Below are 20,705 nucleotides of genomic sequence, written 5' to 3' on the forward strand. Positions count from 1 at the left end.
TCCTTAAGGTTTTGGACCTTTGGATTGGTTCCATGTTTTGTTTTATGTTAACACTATTCAACATCCCCACAGCACACTTTCCACTGCCTATATACATAGGCTAGTCGAAAGAATTGTCTGTTTGGTCAGTAGTTCAGTTGGTTGGTCACATATGTTGGTTTGCTGTTCAGGTTTGGTTTGTTGCATTTTGTTTGGGTATTTCCAACATGGTAAAGATGGTTTGTTGTTCCCAGTATCAGTTTTGTCTGTCTGGGTAAGTTTCCTCCGTTCTGGCTCGGTCGGTCCTTGTGATTTTGGTACTGGTTTTCTGTCCAAACCATATAATCGCACATTTTCTAATCTTCCATACGCTACACTAATCCCTTTACAGATTTCATGATGCTTACTTTATTCTAATAAATAACTTTATCCCTTATCATGTGTGGATCCCGATCTTTGCTCTGACCCGAGCCTCGTCTTAATGCAGCCAAGGAGATGGCAGAGCGTTATCAATAATTATTAGATGATTGTGTTGTACAATGAAAGACAGTAAAGATTCAATATGAATGGCAAAATAAGGATGGGATTTTATTTGAACAATAAAATATGTGTTGGCCAAATTATAGAGAGGCTGAGATTATAGATTTCATATTCAAAAGGCGAAGGGGTGAAAAAATTTAAGAAATATATTTAAGAAATATAGGCCTACTCAAAGCCCAAATCATTGATATCATACCCTATACAATAATAAAGAAATTTGAATTTGAATGGTAAAAATTCCGTTAAATCCTCGTCCTCGTTTTGAACGTCTCACTCATGGCTGATCAGTGTGTTCTTTCTGATTAGCTCTTAATTGAGATCACCTGTCACGCACCCCTATATTAAAGGTGAACACCATGGGTTTGGTTTACTTTTCGCATCGGCCTGTGTCAATCGAGGTTGGGTTAGTGAGGGTTGAACGTTTTCGATCTAGATTGCAGATCACTATTGTCACTTTATACAAACTGAAAGTATGTGTTGCGTGTCTGTTTTTGTGGGCATTTGACTGAACAGCCCAGACAAATATCGCAGTGAGTAAAAGTTATTTTCCTTTACTAAATGTTGATGTTTTTGGGCTGTCTCCTCAGACACAAGCCATCAGTATCCCTGCTCTTTGCACCTTGACATGCATGTCGCTGCTGTTTGTTAACCTAGCTTTGCTGATTTGTATCTTGTGATGTGTGTGTGTTTTTCTTAACAGGTGTTAGATGACTGACGAGATCTATGGGGGGGCCCCCTTTGGGCCCCCCCATACCAACTTAGTCTTCAAAGGAATCTAGTGCCATGGGACTCCAGTGTCTTCAAAACATCCTTGGAATACATGTATATGAATGGTCCACCGAAGGGTTGATCTGGAAGCCACCACGGTCCACGCAGTAATCTGCTGCGTGGGCCGTAGTGGCTTCCAGAGCCATCTTTCGGTCTTGGTCAGGATTTGTTACAGTTGCCCTTCAATGTAACAGGCTACGGGTTTCTGAAGAAGCCTGCTTTACGTAGCATTAGAGTACAAATATTGTGCAAAATGCTCATGTAATTGCACTAGCACTAGTAACCTGTAGATTAGCTTAGTTTAACGTCATTCCGTGCTGTCTGTCAAATGTGTGGCTTACTTTAAGTCCACAAGGCCCTCTGGTAAACCACGTTGGAACACCCCTGGACAAGGTGATTAGTCACTGGGTGTGTGCTAGTTTTGTTCCAATTTTCACTAGTTGGTTAAGGTTTGGTAGAATTGTTTGGATGCTAGCGACGTGATGGCGTATGTACAAGAGCCTACCGTGGCGAGGCCACAGTTGCGACGGCCACGGCCAGATGGCCTAGTGTGAGTGCAACCTTGATTGCATTTGTATGCTGTTTACCATTGGATGTTTATGCAATTTGGCTTAATTCATCCGCAGTAAAGCTGCATTTGACTATTCCAGGGTCGTTTTGTGCAGGCTTTCAATTGACCATGTTGACTAGTTTGTGGGAAGTTTTTTTTTTTTTTTTTTACCCTTGCTTACAATCCAACGGTTGTGACCACTTATGCAACTGGGCTGTGAACCTTGCAATTCTAGTTGCATATTTGTACACGCAAGCTTGTCCATTTCTATCGCCATCACTAAAACTAGCTTCAGCATTTCCTTGTAGGCCATTAGCTGACTTGTGTATTGGAGCAATGATTTGGGTATTTTAAGATGCTTGAAAACCTAAAATAAAGCAAAATGCATGTCTGGTGTGCAAGAGCCAATTTGTTGGCTTGCGGTAGTCGAGGAGTTGCCGTAGGTCGTAAGCCATCTGGAGGTTGTGGCAATGGAGGCTTGTGGTAGATCTGCCATCCAAGAAAGGTTAATTCTTCTGAAGCATGATTAATAAGTTTAGTAAATTGAATCTATTCATATAGAACTATAAAATCCAAGACTGCAGCCAGTAACTTGGATCGCAATATGTGGAAAGTATTAGTCTTCATTTGTAACAACAGAATAATTAACATGACTAACTGGGTTTCTTCCATTTTTCTAACTAGGGGACTTGACTGGTGAGTCTAATGGATTAATCAGTAGCAGTACTTTGCCCAACAGATTTGATGGCATGACTACAGGGTGACAAAGACAATTATTCCCTGCCTATCAAAAGACTTCCAAAACATATCTGCTAGAACAGTTCCTATACTTTTTGTATAATTTGGTCATGCTGCAAATATACTTTTTGTAGTTGCTCCATATTTAGTTCTTTGACAGCCTCACCTGCTAGAAAAGTCTATTCAAATCGGCTAAATATAATTAACTAAATTAATAGCCATGAAATGTTGTCACTCATACTAATGGCAAATACCCTCTTTCAGTTGGTGGTTCAACACTGATGTCTCTCTAGGCTTGAGGGAGAGCTCACAAGTAAATTACACGAATGTCCTGGAGCAATTGGGAATACACTTTTATTTGGTCTACCTGACCAGGGACATCTTTGAACTATAGGTCACCCAAACCAAACTTTTCACTCTTGTTAGGTTGTCCTTTTCTCTTGTTTTAACCCGAAAGGGCTGAAATATCAGGTATTCTGTTTGGATAATGTGCAAAACTTGTGGCTTCACTAATAAAAAAAATTAACAAATGTATTTTTCTTAATGTGGTTAAACCATTTCAAGATTTGTATGCAAAATATTTCTGCTCAATTTGTGGTCAATGAAACTCTGACATTTTTTAATTTGATAAAACACAACTATGGGTTAAAGGTATTTGCTTTGGGCAGCTTTTGATATTTTTAGAATCTAGCTCCATTGCCGTTAGAAATGGTGTCTCCCAGTACTGCAAAGTGCTTCCACAAGTTTAAAGAGGCAGAAAAGGAACTGCCAACTAAATCTATTTAACATGGGTAGAAAGTTTCCATGGAAGCTCTTGGCTGCTGGTTCCCAACACAGCTCCACTGTTAGCCTGTGACCTTGCGTTTAACTTTTTTTGACTTTTGGTGACTTTCACAAAAGAGAAATGAACTGGTTAATACAATAAACAAGACATTTCATGGTACCATTTTGAACTGTTTGGATATTGCATTAAATCCATATGGTTGAAACTTTTCAATAATGCATATCAACAAAACAATGGAATGAAATAAATAGTTCAAGCAATTTGTGGGACTTGGCTGCTACATTATTACTCATTGTGGGGGTTATTTCAGTCTCTCCAACCTGCAGGTCGTGCGAAGAATCATGTGAATGGGAATATTCTATAAATGTCTTGATCATCTTTCGTCTCAACACTTCTGCTGCAGCCGCTGTTGAAGCGTATGAGTCCTTTGAGACCCCCTTTGTCAAAGTCGGACTATCGTGCTCTGGAACACGCTTCAATAGATTAACGTTCGTGCGCAGGAGCACGCAATCACGTGATACCGGGTTGCAATAGTTGTGTGATTAAAATCAACATAAATGGGCATTTCTTGAGTGCTGCAAATAGTTTTGGTGTTTTTGCACCAGCTAGTGGCAAACAAACCGTAAGACACTTGAAGAGCCTCTATCGCCTTACAAAACAAATAACTGTCCTAAATGGAATCAAGTATGCATCGTTAGAATAATATACATATACCGCTTTTATTTATTAAGTCATTAGATAAGCTTATCATGAATTCACAACATAGATTTATGTGATGAACATTATCTGTTCATATAATATTTTTTAAAGCGCACTTTTAAAATATGCGCGACAGAAACGCAACACCTCCACGTCACGTCTGCTACGTCAGCCCATGCGTCAGCCACGTCGAGTCAAACATGGCCTCCGCCGACCGAAAGATGCGGAGGTAAATAGACAGCACCGATCCCTTTCCTTCTTTCCGTAAGAGAAAACAAGCACATCACTATTCATCCATCATCAATTTCAAAATGGGAACACAAATGGACGACGTGCAGATCATCGATGTGAACGAGGACGGCGAAGAGGAGGAGGCGCCTGTGATGCACAGAAGCTCCCTGGGAAACCAGGACCTGGGCTTCATAAGGCAGACTGGTATGTATCTGACAGTAAAGTAGCCTACAGGGATGAACCGAGGACACTGCCTGAACGCGTTAATACATGTGTATTTGACATTGTGGTAACCAAGGGTGTTATCATAACGTTACTTATTGGGCCTGATGTGCTGGCGTTAATTATTGTCTCGTCATCATTGATCCGGGTTGGCTTCCTGATGTTTGATGGGACTGGTACTGGGTTCGGGAAAACTTGGAACCCGGAAAAACACGAGTCCGACTTGTTAAAAAGGGTTGTTGAGTTCCAGGAGGGAATTGTGGCTTTGCAGAACTCCGACTTGTATCGTTACACAACATCAAACATGGCGGCCTCATCATTAATGGGAATGGTTATCAAAGTTTTGTTTACGTTGTAAGACAGTTTGATGTGTAATAATAACCCAATGTGTTTTATATTTTTTATATTTCTCTCTGATCATAGCAATATGTTGAATTTGACAGCTATTTTACCTGTTGAACTAGCCTTCTTGTGTTCGTTACTCTCTTCTTCACGTGTTTCATAAACAGAAAAAAATGCTTATGCTTATATTCAGTTTGTATTCAGCAATGAGCACAATATGCCGACCTCCGGCATATTCTGCCTCAGTAGAATAGTAGTTGTGAACTCAATGACGTCGGAATCTCCGGGTTGACGCTTCCTACATCCGGGTTGTCTAGACTCTAGTGTACTCGGTGTTTTTGCTTGGCGCTAGACTTTATATATTTGACCATTGTTTGAGAGGTCTAATTTCCTCTTTCTTACAGCAGAGGAGATTCTGGCTGAGTATGGGTGGCACCTGCTCTTCCTGACTGTCTGTATCATTGTACTGATCCAGTACCTGAGTAAGAAGAGAGCAATCCAGGTCAGCAAGCGCTCCTCTAATGAAACGGCACAAGGTGAGTCAATTTGAAAGTGCCCTGTTAACCAATTATAGTAATAGATGGACATAATATTGTAAATGACTTGTTCTCTTGTTAAAAATACTTTAAACTCACTCATCTTCTCTAAGAGATATAACCGTATATCATATATTGCATAAACAATATCAACTATTCTTAAGCCCATTGTTTGAGAAGGAAAAACATTATGTTTATTGTTGGAGCAAATCTTAATTCTGGTCCTCTTTGGATGTGTTAGTTATTGATATTGTTAATTTGTGTAGTTGGGATGTCATTAGCTTCTTGACCACACAGGTGTTGATCAGCAATACAGGCCATTGTGTAGTTTTACAAATTTGAATTCAACAATTAAGGCTTTTTCCCGTTTGAAGACCCAGCTCTGATCGTGAGAAGGCAAGAGGCCCTTGAAGCCTCCAGGAGAAGACTGCAGGAAGACCTCGATGCCAAAGCCGCAGAATACAAGGAGAAGCAGAAAAAGGTAAATAGCCACAAAGAATATAATGTCAACAACAAAATTGTAAAGTGTGGGACACATGTGATTTGAAGTTTTATTGGACTAATCATGTGGTCTTTTATTGTCTCCCGAACAGCTGGAGGAAGAGAAAAGGAAGCAGAAAATTGAAATATGGGAAAGCATGCAAGAGGGAAAGAGCTACAAAGCCAAGAATTCTTCTCAGGTAGCGGTCAGTTGCTGGTTAGGAGTGTTGGTAAACCTCTGAAAAAAGGGGACCCTGTCTCATTACAGACTGTGCTCTTGTGGGTCCTTAGGCAGAGGAGGCCAGCTCATCGTCCGGGGTCCTGAAACCAAAGAGCGACAATAAGCTCCGAGGCTCAGGTTTGTAGTTGTCATGTTGTCATTCGGTAGCCGGGTCCTACCAGACTCTCGTACTATTTCATTTGCACAGAGAGTCTGGACCTACTCCATTGACAAACGTTAACTCGCTTGAAGGCGGGTGTCTGTTGAAGTTTAAAACTATTGGATCTGCCCAGTGCCACTCTGGATCTGCCGTAACCAATCGCTAACGTTTGGCCGGGAATCACGTTGCGCGCAGGCTGTAAACAAACCAAACACCGTGCGTGAAGATGTCCGTCAACGAGAGCTGACTTTAACTTCATTGTTCTCAGCCACTCCCTCTGTTCGCTGATTGGACGCAGAAAATTTGGAAGGAGAAAACCAACTCACATACCGCAGACCCAGACCTAGTACTGAAGGGAAATCAAAATTGAGCGGAAGTACTTAGGCGGGCAGAGCCAGTGTAGTCATTCGGCATGTTGCATGCAAGACATGGCACACTACTTATTAGACCTGCCCTAAAATTGACCTTGAAACCTTTTCCACTTCCCTGGAAATAATTTGACCCCAAAAAAAGAATAACAGACAACAAAATAAATGGCATCACTGATCCTGATTGATGTGGGTGATTCAGTACTGGAACTTTCCAATGGCTTCCTTCCAGCTCGCCCTTGGTTAATAATTACAACACATTGTCAACACACTGACACATTGTCAGTGTGTCATTCTCCCCCACTAACTGTTCCGCTGTGGGTCCCTGTGCAGGCTACAACCCCTTGGCTGGAGACGGCGGAGCGTCTGTCAGCTGGAGACCAGGGAGGAGGGGCCCGACGTCGGGTGGATGAGGTTAAAGGAGGTCGGAGAGCCAGGATCCTCTTGGAGCCTCTAACCTCTGACCTTCCTTTGCACACGTCAACACGCTGAAAGAAGCCGCCGTCTTGCTGTGGGCCTTCGCAGTTACCAATTAGAGAATGACTTTATTTTTGTATTTACCCTTGCTCTCTAAAACATGATTGATTGTAGTTGCTTTCCTAAAACTGCTGGGTTAAACTATTGGCCAACTGCCAGTATCCAAACAAAGCACACCTTTTTATGTGTGCTAAAATCTTTAGTACACAGGCGAGAACAGTCAAGTCACTTTTTTTTTTATTGAAATTAAAATTCTCTTGTTGGGTAACTGTGTTGGCCCCATAGGGTTCCAAGCTTTCAATGAAGTCATTCCTTTAAATGGTTACTCTAGCCAATGGGTTTGACTGATGAGTTTCAGAGTTGGTGTGTTTTTATTCCTTTATGATTATTTCCCCCTTCAATGCGTTTGCATACTGCTCTTGCTTTAATTCTTGATGTTACTGTTACTGCGGCATTGCTATTTTAGAAACTGTCATCACTTTCAAGAGATAAAACACCACTGGTTTTACAGCGTTAGTGTGTAACAGAGATCAACTGTCTAGGGGTAAGGATGCAATGCTTACCCACCGAATTTAAATAAAGACATAATTAACCAACTCAACAAGCGCCCTCTCAAAATATTTTGTCCACTGTCAATTTCTGATTCATTAAAACTGGTTATGGTTTGAATGTGTCCCGTCAATGTTGATCTACTACTATATACAGAAGTATTGGCAAGTTGTCTTGAATGTGTATAGTCCTGCGCTGAGACCTGCATACTTTCTTGAAGTGACTTCTATTGAGAGCCAAGAATTATTGTTCTTTTAGCATCCCAAGCATTGAGTTGAGCCATTGTATATTATTTGTATCACTTTTACTCAAACGGCATCAACTAAATTACCATCCCAAAAATATAATAACCGGCCCCCAGTTTTGCAGAATACAGTTTAAAGAGGTGTAACCAAAGCAACGGCCAACCAACCAATGCATCGGTTAAAATAGACAAGTATTATTTTCTACTGAAAGGAAACATTTCACATGATTTCCCTCCCAATCAATTTGAAATATCATACTTGCATTGCATACGATACATTCAGTTTCAGCCACCATTTGAAAGTCTTCACCGTGCGATCACGACTTTAATGACCCTGTCCCAAACCAATTGTTAATTTTTCCTCTTATCACTGCAATCCATAAATCCAAACCTGCAATGGACAGTGGCAACTGGGGAAAACAAAACAAAAGGTTGAGGGGATTAATCAAGTTAATTACATCTATTCGCCTCTTGACAGAATCCCCATATACCGGGGCGGGCAATTCTTTTTCATCCGGGGCCACATAAAAAAATCACGAATGCATTTTCGGGCCGACGAAATTCTGTAATGTCTTAACCATTAGATTGGATTATAGAAAATATATTGCTATAAAATCATAAAATTGAATTCCCTATGTGCACAACAGAATTACAGATTGTACAGTTCAGTTACAGTTCAGTTCAGTTCATATAACTAAATGTATTTTTTAAGATCTCCTTTTCACATCTGTGTCAACTGCAGTGAACTTGAACAGGGGTATTGAAGTGCGTCCACATTTGATAATATTGCCAATAAAACCCACACATCCAAAAAATATGTAGGCCTACCGTATGCATGGGTCTATCGTTGGTGAAAGTGACTGACCACTTGGGGGCGCTGTAGACTGGCCGTAACGTCATCTGTCCTATGCGAGTGCGTCAAAACTGGAGGTTGGCTCGAGCGCTGCATAGCCACTCACAGCCCGTCTACGGCGAGTCGGTGGGCTCAAACGCGCCGTAAAGCTTCGTTCTTACTCGTCGACCTGGCCAGTTGGAAAAAAATCTCACAATGGCGAGATAACGGAGCGAAATGGGGACCCTATCCATTTCAAAGAAACTATAATATCCTTCCATGTCGCCAGTAATGCCAACGACGAGCGGTGACATGCTGCTTTAGACACTTAGAAGCCGAGCAGAAGTGTCGAGGCGGCTGCTTTATGGAGACTGCTGTGATGCTACGTAGGCAACTAGGACGACGAGACCACAGCAGCGGGCAGGGGGACATGGTCTTCTCCTTTTTATCATGAGAAAGTGTCCAACTAGTGTCCCGGAGGCTACTACGAATTAACCGACACGGGTTTTAAAGAGCGCGGCTGTCGATGAGACAGCGTGAATAAGCGGCGAGCCAGAGTTGGGTCAAGTTTTGGGGGAATGGCAGGTCGAAGCAGGAGAGCATGGTTTAGTGTTCTTCTGGGGCTGGTGGTCGGGTTCACTCTGGCTTCCAGACTCATTCTGCCCAAGGCGTCGGAGTTGAAAAAAAACGGCCAGAAACGCAACTCGAGTCCCGCCGGCTGCGGGTTAAACGGGGGTCTCAGGAAGGAGAACAGCGGGGTGTTATGGGCACCTCAAGATAACGTTGCACCGGTGACCCAGAACCCCGGCTCCAGATCCAGTCATTTCCTATTCGTCGGTGTCATGACCGCCCAGAAGTACCTGAATAACCGAGCCGTCGCGGCTCATAGGTATGTTGTGCCTCTACGATGAAGAAAATGTGTTGCTTTTCCCTTCTGTAGATCCGCCGCCGTCCACTCCCACCCTGGTCTGGGTTTTTGTACACGTCAGACATGTTTCCTCCATTCCTTTCGTTATATAGGTTCCAACTGGTGTCTACTGCACAGGGTTTACCCCCCTGGATCTTCTTTTCTTGAGGGGAGAATCAGTCGGTAACCGTGCATGAATTGCACAGGTTGAGGGGAACATGGCATTGAGATGGAACCTCTGGCCCGGCCCGTTACAACACGTACAGGCGGCTGTGTGGGCGCGTTTCACCGGGCTAGACGCTACAGACACACGTTCATATAATAGGATACACTCATATGGGAACACACGAACCTCTTGTACGCTTCTGGCTGTGTTTGTATGAAATTAGGTTTTCTTTGTTTCTTTAGTAGCCATAACGGATCACCAGGGGCTTCTTTATCATGCGTGTTATTGTGTGTCTGGGCATGAAAGACGTCGCTCTCGACACACATTGTCTTGTGAAAAAAAACTGGTCTTGATTGTGTAATTGTTCAAGCGAATTGATGTCTCACCACATCTTACTCAATTTGCCAAGCCAGTTGCTGCATGTGTCCACCCTTTTGTTTTGGTCATTGTTAATTGAAGTGTGGTCCGTGTAGAGTAAATTATGTCAGTGCCCTTATCTATTCATACTTCAAAGCAGGTATCCGAATGCAGTTCTTCCCCTCACACACATCTATATTCTATGCAATGTTGGTAAACATGAAAGCGTCATTCTTCGTTAATAATAAAGTCAGCTGTTAGTTTCCAGTCTAAATCTGCATGCGTAATTAACCTCGGTGGTTTTGAATGTTCTCTGATTTGAGATTTATTGTCCCTAAATAAATAATAGATTTTGCCTCCAAGGTTATTGCATCTCAATTACAGTCGTTTTAAAGTCTGAGTTCCTCAATATTGTATGTGACTCTGTTATGATGATATACCTGGCGGGTAATGTACTGATGGCAGGTTTACCAACTGCTGTTATTGATATTGTGTGTGTGTGTGTGTGTGTGTGTGTCAGGACGTGGGCCCAATCCATCCCTGGACGTGTGGAGTTCTTCTCCAGCGAGGGCTCCGACACCTCCATCCCCATCCCCATCGTGGCCCTGAAGAACGTCGACGACTCCTACCCCCCGCAGAAGAAGTCCTTCATGATGCTCAAGTACATGCACGACCACTACCTGGACAAGTACGAGTGGTTCATGAGGGCGGACGACGACGTCTACATCAAGAGCGAGCGGCTGGAGGGCTTCCTACGGAGCCTCAACAGCAGCGAGGCCATCTTCCTGGGCCAGACGGGGATGGGGGCCCGAGACGAGCTGGGCAAGCTGGCCCTGGAGCCCGGGGAGAACTTCTGCATGGGGGGGCCCGGGGTCATCATGAGCCGCGAAGTTTTGCGAAGGATGGTGCCCCACATCCGGGAGTGCCTGCAGGAGATGTACACCACGCACGAGGACGTGGAGGTGGGCCGCTGCGTGCGCAGGTTCGCCGGCGTGCAGTGCGTCTGGTCCTACGAGGTAAGCCCTGTTGGCCCGGGACCGTGTGCTTTATGAGGACCCCCCTCTGAAAGGTTCGGGCGTGAGTCGTTAACACATGATCAGGGACCGCTCTGTAGTCACATCGTCGTCGTTACTCCAGGGTTGAACCTTCTGAGTATTGTTTCTGATTGGTAAGGTTAGGCGTCTTATGTGATGTACTCGGAACCACCATTTGTGGAGGGAAAGTAGTATAATAAATGGTGTGTTGATGGTCAGTTCTTTGTACATGTTGCTCATGTGAGCACCACTACGTGCAAAATACGTTGGTCCTTAAAGCACTGGTTGTTCCTTCTTGAGGGGAACTTGAATCTAAAGAACGATGCCTCTTTTCGCAGTGGGTATGTTTTCACTAATAGCCCTTTTTCTACCTGTTGCTGTTATTGTAGTGCAGCGTAGCAATCTCTGAACAAGTCTACTCTGTCCTGGCTTCGCTGCTGTGACGTTTAACATGACACATTTAATTTTGTTTAGTCAGCAACACACATAGCTATGTCATTTTCCACGAAGTAGCAAGGACACTTAATCACCAACATATAAACCCCTTTTTTTACACAGGGATATAGGCCTACTACTAACATAAGGTTTTCCACTCAAGTCAAATGAAATCAGGCCTGTAATGTCAGGCCCAAGTGTAAATGGAATAAACCATCATCTTTAGAGATGCACCGATTGCAAAATTCTTGGCCGATACCGATTTCCGGTTTTTAAGGAGGTCTGACCTGCCAAAACCGGTTTTTCCGATACCGATTTTCTAAGAAATAATTATAATCATATAATATGTTGATAGGTTTTCAATGTAGTGAGTCCCCGGGACCCACAGGTGGCGAGTTGGGTGGGTCCCTGAGAAATTCAATGGGTCCCGACTCCCCAGTTTAAAAAATGTTTCTTTTTTATTATTATTCTATTTCTTAAATGAAATTAATAGTGTTAAACTCAATACATGAAATTGTCATCTGAAAAGCGCAGCCATTTGTATGTGGTGAGCCACTGCTTCAGAAAAGTTCGCTTTTTTTGGGAGGAACATGTAGAAGGTTGAGGCAATTCTTCTGCAGTGGGCTCATCAGGCTCAGTAGAGGGGGAGGCAGAAGTAGGTACAGGCAATGTTGAGGTACTCTCTCTAGGCTGATCAGAGTCAGGGAGGAGTGCAGAGGTAGTGGGGACAGAAAATGCAGCTGCAATAGTTTGCTGACCTGCAATAGGTTTCATCTTTTTCTTTGGTGGTATTTTTGCGTTCTCTCTTCTCTGCCTGTTTCTCGAGAAAAACGGGATCTCGTTGGAAGCGCGATGTATGCGCAGGCGCCGTTTGGGCATAACAATATGTAGGCTGCCGTTCAATGTAGTTTTCATCACCACCACCGGATTATGTTTCATTTATTTCATTACAGCACGTCCCCTAAACGTTACAACATAATCGACACGAATGAGCACAGCATCGAGCAGTGGAAACGTGGGTTTATTTACTATGAAGTTTGTATTTTTAATTGTTGAAATGAAATCAGCGGTGACGAGCTAGTTGTTTTGGTAGCGGCTAAATTAGCATGTCGCGATACTTTGAACAGGGGATCACGTCTGCGCCGAGTAGATGCGCAGAGGGTTGAAACAGTGCTTGTCTGGTCTGCTCACAAGAAGGTTTCTTTGGCCAGTTACTGTGATTAAACACGAGTTGTTTAATGTTCACAATGTATCGTTTTTCATGGGGAAAATTAGATGCGTCCCCGGGACGCATGGATAGTGAGTTTAGTGCGTCCTTTCAGATTTGAATGCGTCAGGGACGCAGGACGCGTACCTAGCAACATGATCCCCCACGGCTTATTTTTGACTTGCAAGCATTACAAACAGCGTGTTTTGGGTCGTCCTGGCACACAGTGAAATAAGTCCAAATCAGCGACATGTTTTTCTTCCCGCGCTCTGGGCGCCTTGAGCTGCTACGCACCGCGCATGCGGGTGAGTTTGATCGGCCGAAAACCGGAAATTACGACAGTGACCGGCAGGTCACCGATTGTGGCCGATTGGATACAAAACCGGCTTTTTTAATCGGCGGCCGGTTGATCGGTGCATCTCTAATCATCTTCGTGGTTCAAAGGCTGCAGCTAATCGGCTTTGGGCTGCTGGAATGAGAGAGAACTGGGACCTCTACTGCCTCTCCAAGGAGCTGGCTCACTTCCACCTTTCATGCCTATATCCCCAGATCACTCTTTAACTAGCGGTTTGTGCAAGGTCTGAATCTCTCCCTCCCGAGCGAGGTGAGGACTCTAGACAAAGTTAAAACTGCACTTCACTTAAGTGAATGGAACCTGGTATGCTTGTAGGATGCTGGCTGGTTAGATGACTTGATGACCCCTTCCCTTTTTTCCCCGCTCTATTGTTAAACAAACACTTAACCGTGACTCTTCATTATAGGTTCTGCTCTACTGTCTATTTTGTTTGAAGTTCTCTTCCACGCTAATATTGCCTGAGGCATGTCTGTACTCGTCCTTGCCGTAGACTTTAGCCATCTCTTCTGGCTTTTGTCCTCTGGGAATGCAAGCCTAATATGCAGAATAATGCAAGACTGTCAAGCACGCCAATCCAAGATTGTCAAATGATCCCTGTGATTGGTATAATGGCCCCCTGCCATTTGTGATAATTGTACCTGCACCCGCATCAGAGAGACATGTGGGCAGACTATGGATTGATTTCTCAGAGACGTTGGGAACTATTCACATTGAAACGAGGAAGACTAAACGTATATCATAGAGGACAGTGTTTCCCCTAGAATTTTTTTTAGGCCCGGTGGTAAGAGCTGATAGTGTGATTTGTTATACATTTTTCACGGGATGCTAGAGTATTTGTTGGTTATTTCCATATAAAACACTTGCTTAGCCATCACAAGTTGATAATGATTCAATAAACACGTTATTAACAATAAACTAATTTTATTTACAATACAATTTTTGGTGGTGCCATGCTAATGATGATATACCTGAATGCTGTCAGATTGTCCGTTATGATGGGGCATCATCTGCGCACGCGCGACACCGCATTTTATTTTTAATTTTTTAATTTTTTTTTTTTTTTTTTTTTTGGCCGGTTGTTGGCCTGGCGGGGGCGCTCGTTGGCCTGGCGGCCCGCCAGGCCTGAACAATGGTAGGGGAAACACTGGAGGATACCAAGATCATGTCTGGTACTCCATTAAAATGTAATGGCAATTAATTTACCTAATTAAGATGAAAACGAGCATACCACGGCCTGCTTACCACTCCCATGGAGTCTCTTTGTCCACATCATATTTTCCCCCAGGTGGTATGTGTGATTAACATATGAAGCTGCAATGACAGAGTGGCCCCATTAAAGCAGGAATCAGGCTGGACCGTAATGACCATATTGCTTCTGTGGGGGCTTCTTGACTTAATGCTGGGCTGAAATAATTCAAAATCTCTCCACCGCAACTGAAATAGAAAATGATGGGGCAGAAAAAAGCTGCTCATGCTCCCCGTAGCATGTGTTGGGCCTATCTGAGCCAGTTGCTATGGTAGCAGAGTCTCTGTGACTGTGGTTGGCTTGTGACGATGGAGGGCTTTTGAAAACCCTTTTACCATTCGAGAAATGTTCTGCTCTCCAGCACAACAAAGAGGTGGAGATTGGCTTAAAGATGTGCTGCGCTGAGCTCTGTAGTATCTCTCAGCGCTCTGCTTCAGCCACACACCCTTGGAAACCAAGCCAAGCGCTCTCGACCTCTCCAAGGCTGGACACTTGGTTAGAAGACTCCTTAGACACAAGATTTAAACGAAAATTCCCCATAAATTCGTAATTTAAAATTCTCAAATCTGAATGCTGATATATTTGTATTAACAATGATTACAATGTATTAGTAAACATTGTGCACTGTGCTGCACTTTAATATGAAGCTGGTGCTTTTAAAACGGATACTGTGGCGGAAGTATTGAGTCAACCAAATGACACGTATCAGATAAAGTTAAAACGTTTCTTTGTGGTCGGCCTGCGTAGCCTATCTATGTGAGGCATGCAGTCCTGTTCATGCTCAATCATGACACAGGAAATTGCGTTTCAAACAGTCGCACTCTTCCGGAGGGATGCTTAGATATTCTAAGTGTTCGTCTCTCGTATCCCATGGTGGTCAATGGTCATTTATGTACATCGGTTCATGGACTGAGGTCAATATTTCTCATTGACCTTATCTTTGGCCATCAGACCTTTTCGTTCAGCCATTGCTTTTGTCTACTTAATAATTGCTTGTAGAAAGTCACGTTTGTTTTACTATGACTAGACTACCCGATGACCTGGCCTTGGTGTACTCATCCTGTTGACACATGGCACATGGTGTTTCATTAAATCCTGTTTCGGTTTTTACTGGGTTTCGACGACACAGGCAATCTATCAGTTGCAATCCATTATCTTTGAGGATGCAAATCAATACTGCAATACCTTGGCTTTAAGTAAGCGAACAACTGAATAAACCCCTTTTCCATCACACTCACACTCTGCCTCCCTCACTCTCTCTGTCACAAACTCATTCTCTCTCTCTCTCTCTCTCTCTCTCTCTCTCTCTCTCTCTCTCGCTCTCTCGCTCTCTCGCGCTCTCTCTCTCTCTCTCTCTCTCTCTCTCTCTCTCTCTCTCTCTCTCTCTCTCTCTCTCTCTCTCTCTCTCTCTCTCTCTCTCTCTCTCTCTCTCTCTCTCTCTCTCTCTCTCTCTCTCTCTCTCTCTCTCTCTCTCTCTCTCTCTCTCTCTCTCTCTCTCTCTCTCTCTCTCTCTCTCTCTCTCTCTCTCTCTCCATCCATCCATCCAACTTCCCTTTGCTTGGTCTCTGCCTCTCTCCATCTTCTCTCCTTGGCCCAAAAGTGCGGTAAACCTTGAGTATTTCTGGAAGACCTGTTCCCGTCGCTGGATGTATGCGTGGCGTGCTATTCTCTCGTTTTACGCCAATGCTCTGCACTGTTCTAAAATTAGGGCCCTCGAGGGGGCAAATAAAAGTGTGAGAGGCTAAATCAAAAATAAACACAAAACGAAGCTTAAGAGACGGTTTTGACGTGAATTACTGTTCTTAAGCACCAGCTACACGCCTTTCTGTCTGGCTCCGGCAAATGCTATGCAGGACAGTGACACTTAGAGTGAAAAGAAGAAACCCTTGCGTTAATGAGAGATTTTTTGGGATTTATGGGTCTGCAGGAAGCCACCGGAGAGCCTAGTTCAAAGTCATGAGTTTTCATCACTCTGGGTGGCCCTGTTTTCAAGCAAGCACATTTCTATTTGTTGGTTTTTAAGTAATCCCTGGGTATGCCTGGTGCATTGAAGATGCTGTCTGCCCACTTAAGCCGGCCGATATTGAGAAGCCTAAATATAACAATGTGTTTTGCCCCGATATGTAGACATTTTAGTTTGCAACATTAATTATTCACTACTCGGAAATTGTGGTAATATTTATCTGTGGTTCTCCTGTCATAATGTCTTTGGTGAATGTTGACTCATGCTGTGCACATGGTTTTACGTGACGGTTAGAATAGACATTAGATTTACCAACGAATGTTGTTTTAGATCATTGGTCATAAGAGTATTATTTGTGTCAGTTGTTCAGCAGATTGAAAAATGAGGAATTGTGTAATTAATATATACTGGGGCGCTTTTCCAAGAGCCAAATTAAAGACAGATGATCGTGTAAGGATGAATACATTGATTTGAAAGCCAAAGACACCTGCTCAGCCTAATTCCGAGCCAGGAAAAAGCCTATATCCGCTGACTCCAGTGTTTTCCTGTCCTAATGGCGTTTTATTTGCTTGACTGGTGTGTCCAGGTGGTGCCCTGCACACCAGTGGGCGTTCGGTCAGAAATCTCAAAAGGTCTCCAGTGAGCGTTTGAGCTAGCGACTTGTGTACTTTCAGTCTTTGTGTCCCATTATGAAAAACACACAGCACTTCTCTAGTGCCACTTTTAACTTGTGCCGAAATTGAAAGTACAGTTCTGGGTTGGGCCACATGCACTAATGTGTGCTGTTCGAAAGAGACATTTATGACATATTTTTGGATACCATACTGGATCTGATTGTGGTAAAATATACTTTGAGTAATCCACTTTGAATAATAATTGCACGTCTCTGTGTAGGTATGTGCCCCAGACACCTAGGTGTAAAGCTTTTTATTTTTTTGTGTCATTCTCAAACGTGCCAGTTACAGTCCATTTTTCCTACAGCTTGCAGACTGGTACGATTCGGGCTCGGAATTTAATGACCAAGACCGGGTCGGGTGTGGTCAGAAAAAATAACCTTACAGGACGGCACTTCACATTTCCAGCTCAGTCTTGCCTTATTGGGAAGGCGGGTGTGGAGCGTGAGGGCCTTCTATTCATGTCCCATCGTTGGCTCCTAAACTCTGTTTCCTCTTGTCATTCCCTGCACTCTTTTTTTCGTTTCTGACTTTGTTTGGTGGTGCGTTGCCACCAGCATCCACGCAGTAAGCTTTTACGCCACTTCCTCCACCATGCTTGACGCATAAACAAACTCGGAACAAAAGGTAACGGGAATCACTAACCCGCACTGCCGACTAGTATAAGTGCATGGCCTAATCCTAATTTCTTCGGAGTGACCTGCATGCCTGCCAAAACCTGTGGGCTCACACACTGGCGGCGCTCTACAGCATGCGCTCTATACCCCTGTGAACAAGAGTGCCGTTGTGCACTGGCCTCACTGGCTCTTTTCTTCAAGGCCAACTGTATTCGCTGCCCTGCCCATCCACCTTCAAATGTGTCTTAATATTATTGGGTCCCAACATGTAATATTCTTTCATCATGTAATTGTTTTATCTTGTAAATCGCCTTCCTGCTTCAACATGTAGTGGAAGTATTGAAATGGTTGTTATTAGGTAGGCTGACAAAGGCTTGCTTTGTCACTATCTCACTCAACCGTTATAATATCGTGTTAGCACAGTTGAGTTTGATTTGATCATAAAACCATACAAATTGATCAACTGCACTGTTATTTTCCGCCTTTGCCGTCTTAAAACGGTTGCATGCTCTAGAAGGTGTTAAAAATAGACCGGGGTAGAAGGTACTGCGGTTTTACTGTCAGCGACGCTGGCTCTGTGTCTCACCTGGTCAGGCTGCAATCGCACTCTCACTGAACCGTAGGAACGGCAGCAACATACCTGTAGCCTGGAACTCTAAGCCTAGGTGCTGATTAGCGCAGGCTAATCTGTTTGGGTGGTTGCTCCAAACCAGCCTTCTATTTCCGCTGTGTGGTTTGCTGGGCTCTTGGAGAGCTGCTTGTGTAAGTGGATCAACACCACGAAACAACCAGGCACAGCAAGGATACAAAGCAAGCTCTTCATGTGAACGCAGTGCTCACAGTAAACTGTGGCACTGTAATATTGAGATCATATGGATATGAAGCCATTTTTCTAGCAATCGGATGGAAATATATCTTTCTTCCGGTGTGCATTGATGTGTGATGAAATATCATAGGATCTGATTTGTGATCAAGCAAGTAATTCACTCTGATCTGGCCCAGTTGGGCATGCCGATATCGCAGTCAGTGTATCCCAGTTTATCTGTATCTCTATCAGACTTGTTTGTGATGATGTGGCACAAGACTTTCCTTGGGCAGCCTGTGGATGGTATCAACTGGATCTGAAAATTAGAACATAATTAATGCTGGACTGTGGTTCTATGAAGATGCCACTCAGGATAAATGCATTAGTCAAATGCGAATTAATTATTATAATTTCTTTAATTTCCATACTGATAGCAGCATATAAGATTACGGTGCTGCTTTCTGGTGATGGAAGGGCTCCGGCAGGATCATTAAGAAAAATATGAAGTAATCTATAACGTTAGAAAAAGGCTACATCGATTGGAGAAGGATACTGCAACAGTGCGATAACGAGCCTGAACTTTCAGGCCCCCAGTTGAGCTGGCTGCGCTAACATCACTGAAGTGACCGTGGCACGACCAGGCTGGTATCATTATAGAGTAACTACTTCGGCTATCACGTTCCTGATCGATGAGATTTAGAATGACCTATTGGCTAACAGTTCTCTTGGTTTGTCAGGATCACTTTGCAACATCTGTCTCCGAGATGAATGGCCGTCCCCCATGTGTTCTGAGCTTGCATAAACTGTTATATCATTTTACATCTTGGTCTCTGTATTTTATTTTAAGCAATCTGCTGAATAATCAATTCATTTCTCATTCTGGCTGTTGACGGGGAATCTAATACTTTCCCAAACAGAGTGACATAAATGATCCCACTTCTTTCCCTCTTTTTTATCTAACTAGATCATTTTAACCTTTCTTTATAAAATGGCTCCCCTTTCGTTCATCTTCTTTCAGTCAAGTGTTTTTCTTCCCGAAAGCGTTTGACGTCATCAGATCTTTATCCTACGTTGCACAGTTTGATTTTTCATGTCGTTGCGGCACAAACCCTTACTGTCAGCACTCCTCCATCCCATACTACACCGCTCCTGCCCACGCTAAGCTATGACATCAACTGTTTTTGTTTCTGTTTCTCTCCAAAATGTCTGTGCCTCCGAAAAGCTTAACTCACAACTCTGGTGTTATTCAAAATTAACTTTTCTCCTAGTGGTTCCAGACCTATTGCGTAACTCTTGCTTTTGGTGTCAAGTCAAACCTGTCTATTTGTCATTTATTCTGAATAATATCTCTTAAGTAACAACAGACAACCTTTCCAGACAGACGGTGAGTTCCTTAATAGTAGCCTAGCTACTAAAGAAAACATTGGAACTCAAACAGAAGCGCAGATATTCACATCGAAGTGATGAAGTGTAAAAGAAGGGTATGACTTCATTGCCTTTCTGCAGATTTATTGAGAAGGAGCAGGTTGAAAAACTGGAGTAGGGGGCTGCCTGGGACACTAATCTATGTTGACATCTATATCTAATTTATTACATAATATGTTATATAATTCTACCATGAGATGTAGTACAAGCTTATCTATTACCATTGGTTTATTAGTTAGCCTTAATTAGCCTTTGCGGCACCCACAGAACTGAATCTAATCCATTCGTTGTGTGAGCACATGTTGGCCTTAAAGGGATGAACGGAAGAGTTATCTGCAGATTGGCGTTGGCCTGACTTACCCAGATTCAGGCGATTAGTTAATTTATGACAATCGCCCATATTTTCGGGGATGGTGCAATTAAAAGTGGGCTGCTTCTGGCTGGTCTATGTGGAGAGAAACCTGTCAGCGGGGCATCAGAAGAAGCCTACGATCTTGTTGTGTTGTTACTGGGACTCGTTTTGAATCAGCGTCTATTCCAAACACATTTGTGGACAAAGTGAAACACATTTAGAATTTGTTACTCCTCTGAGTAAATCAGAGTAAACAGACAAACCAAAATTTACATATATCTCTACGCATCTCTTTAACATAGAAGACATTAGCTCCACTTGTAATTGTCACTCAAAGAACAACTGCATATTTAACTCATGCTAAATTATATTCTCCCACTTCAAGAAATTAACAATGAAAGGTGTTGAATGTGATATGTATTGGTAAATTACGAAACATTTAC

At 43.2% G+C, this 20,705-nt stretch overlaps 2 protein-coding genes across 2 annotated transcripts in view; both read left to right on the plus strand.

Moving 5' to 3' along the window:
• The first annotated feature begins 4,213 nt into the window (after window positions 1–4,213).
• On the plus strand, window positions 4,214–7,695 carry LOC115558541 (selenoprotein S). The gene is made up of 6 exons (XM_030376753.1): window positions 4,214–4,493; window positions 5,258–5,389; window positions 5,764–5,870; window positions 5,983–6,069; window positions 6,161–6,227; window positions 6,951–7,695. Exons 1-6 carry the CDS (start codon window positions 4,370–4,372, stop codon window positions 7,028–7,030), a joined length of 597 nt encoding a protein of 198 aa, XP_030232613.1. The 5' UTR covers window positions 4,214–4,369; the 3' UTR covers window positions 7,031–7,695.
• A 1,195-nt stretch (window positions 7,696–8,890) lies between these two features.
• Window positions 8,891–20,705, plus strand: part of chsy1 (chondroitin sulfate synthase 1) — a 36,650-nt gene continuing 24,835 nt past the window's right edge. The window contains exons 1-2 of the mRNA XM_030376673.1: window positions 8,891–9,608; window positions 10,670–11,165. Of these exons, the coding sequence (XP_030232533.1) occupies window positions 9,298–9,608; window positions 10,670–11,165 (807 nt within the window). The 5' untranslated portion in view covers window positions 8,891–9,297. The remainder of the gene's footprint in view (window positions 9,609–10,669; window positions 11,166–20,705) is intronic.

Source organism: Gadus morhua, chromosome 14, assembly GCF_902167405.1.
Source record: "Gadus morhua chromosome 14, gadMor3.0, whole genome shotgun sequence".
In the NCBI taxonomy this organism is placed as follows: Eukaryota; Metazoa; Chordata; class Actinopteri; order Gadiformes; family Gadidae; genus Gadus; species Gadus morhua.

Coding starts and splice junctions, on each gene's coding strand:
- LOC115558541 (XM_030376753.1), top strand. CDS start 4,370: ATGGGAACACAAATGGACGACGTGCAGATCATCGATGTGAACGAGGAC. Junction 5,390..5,763: donor CTCTAATGAAACGGCACAAG/GTGAGTCAATTT, acceptor TCCCGTTTGAAG/ACCCAGCTCTGATCGTGAGA. Junction 6,070..6,160: donor AAGCCAAGAATTCTTCTCAG/GTAGCGGTCAGT, acceptor GTGGGTCCTTAG/GCAGAGGAGGCCAGCTCATC.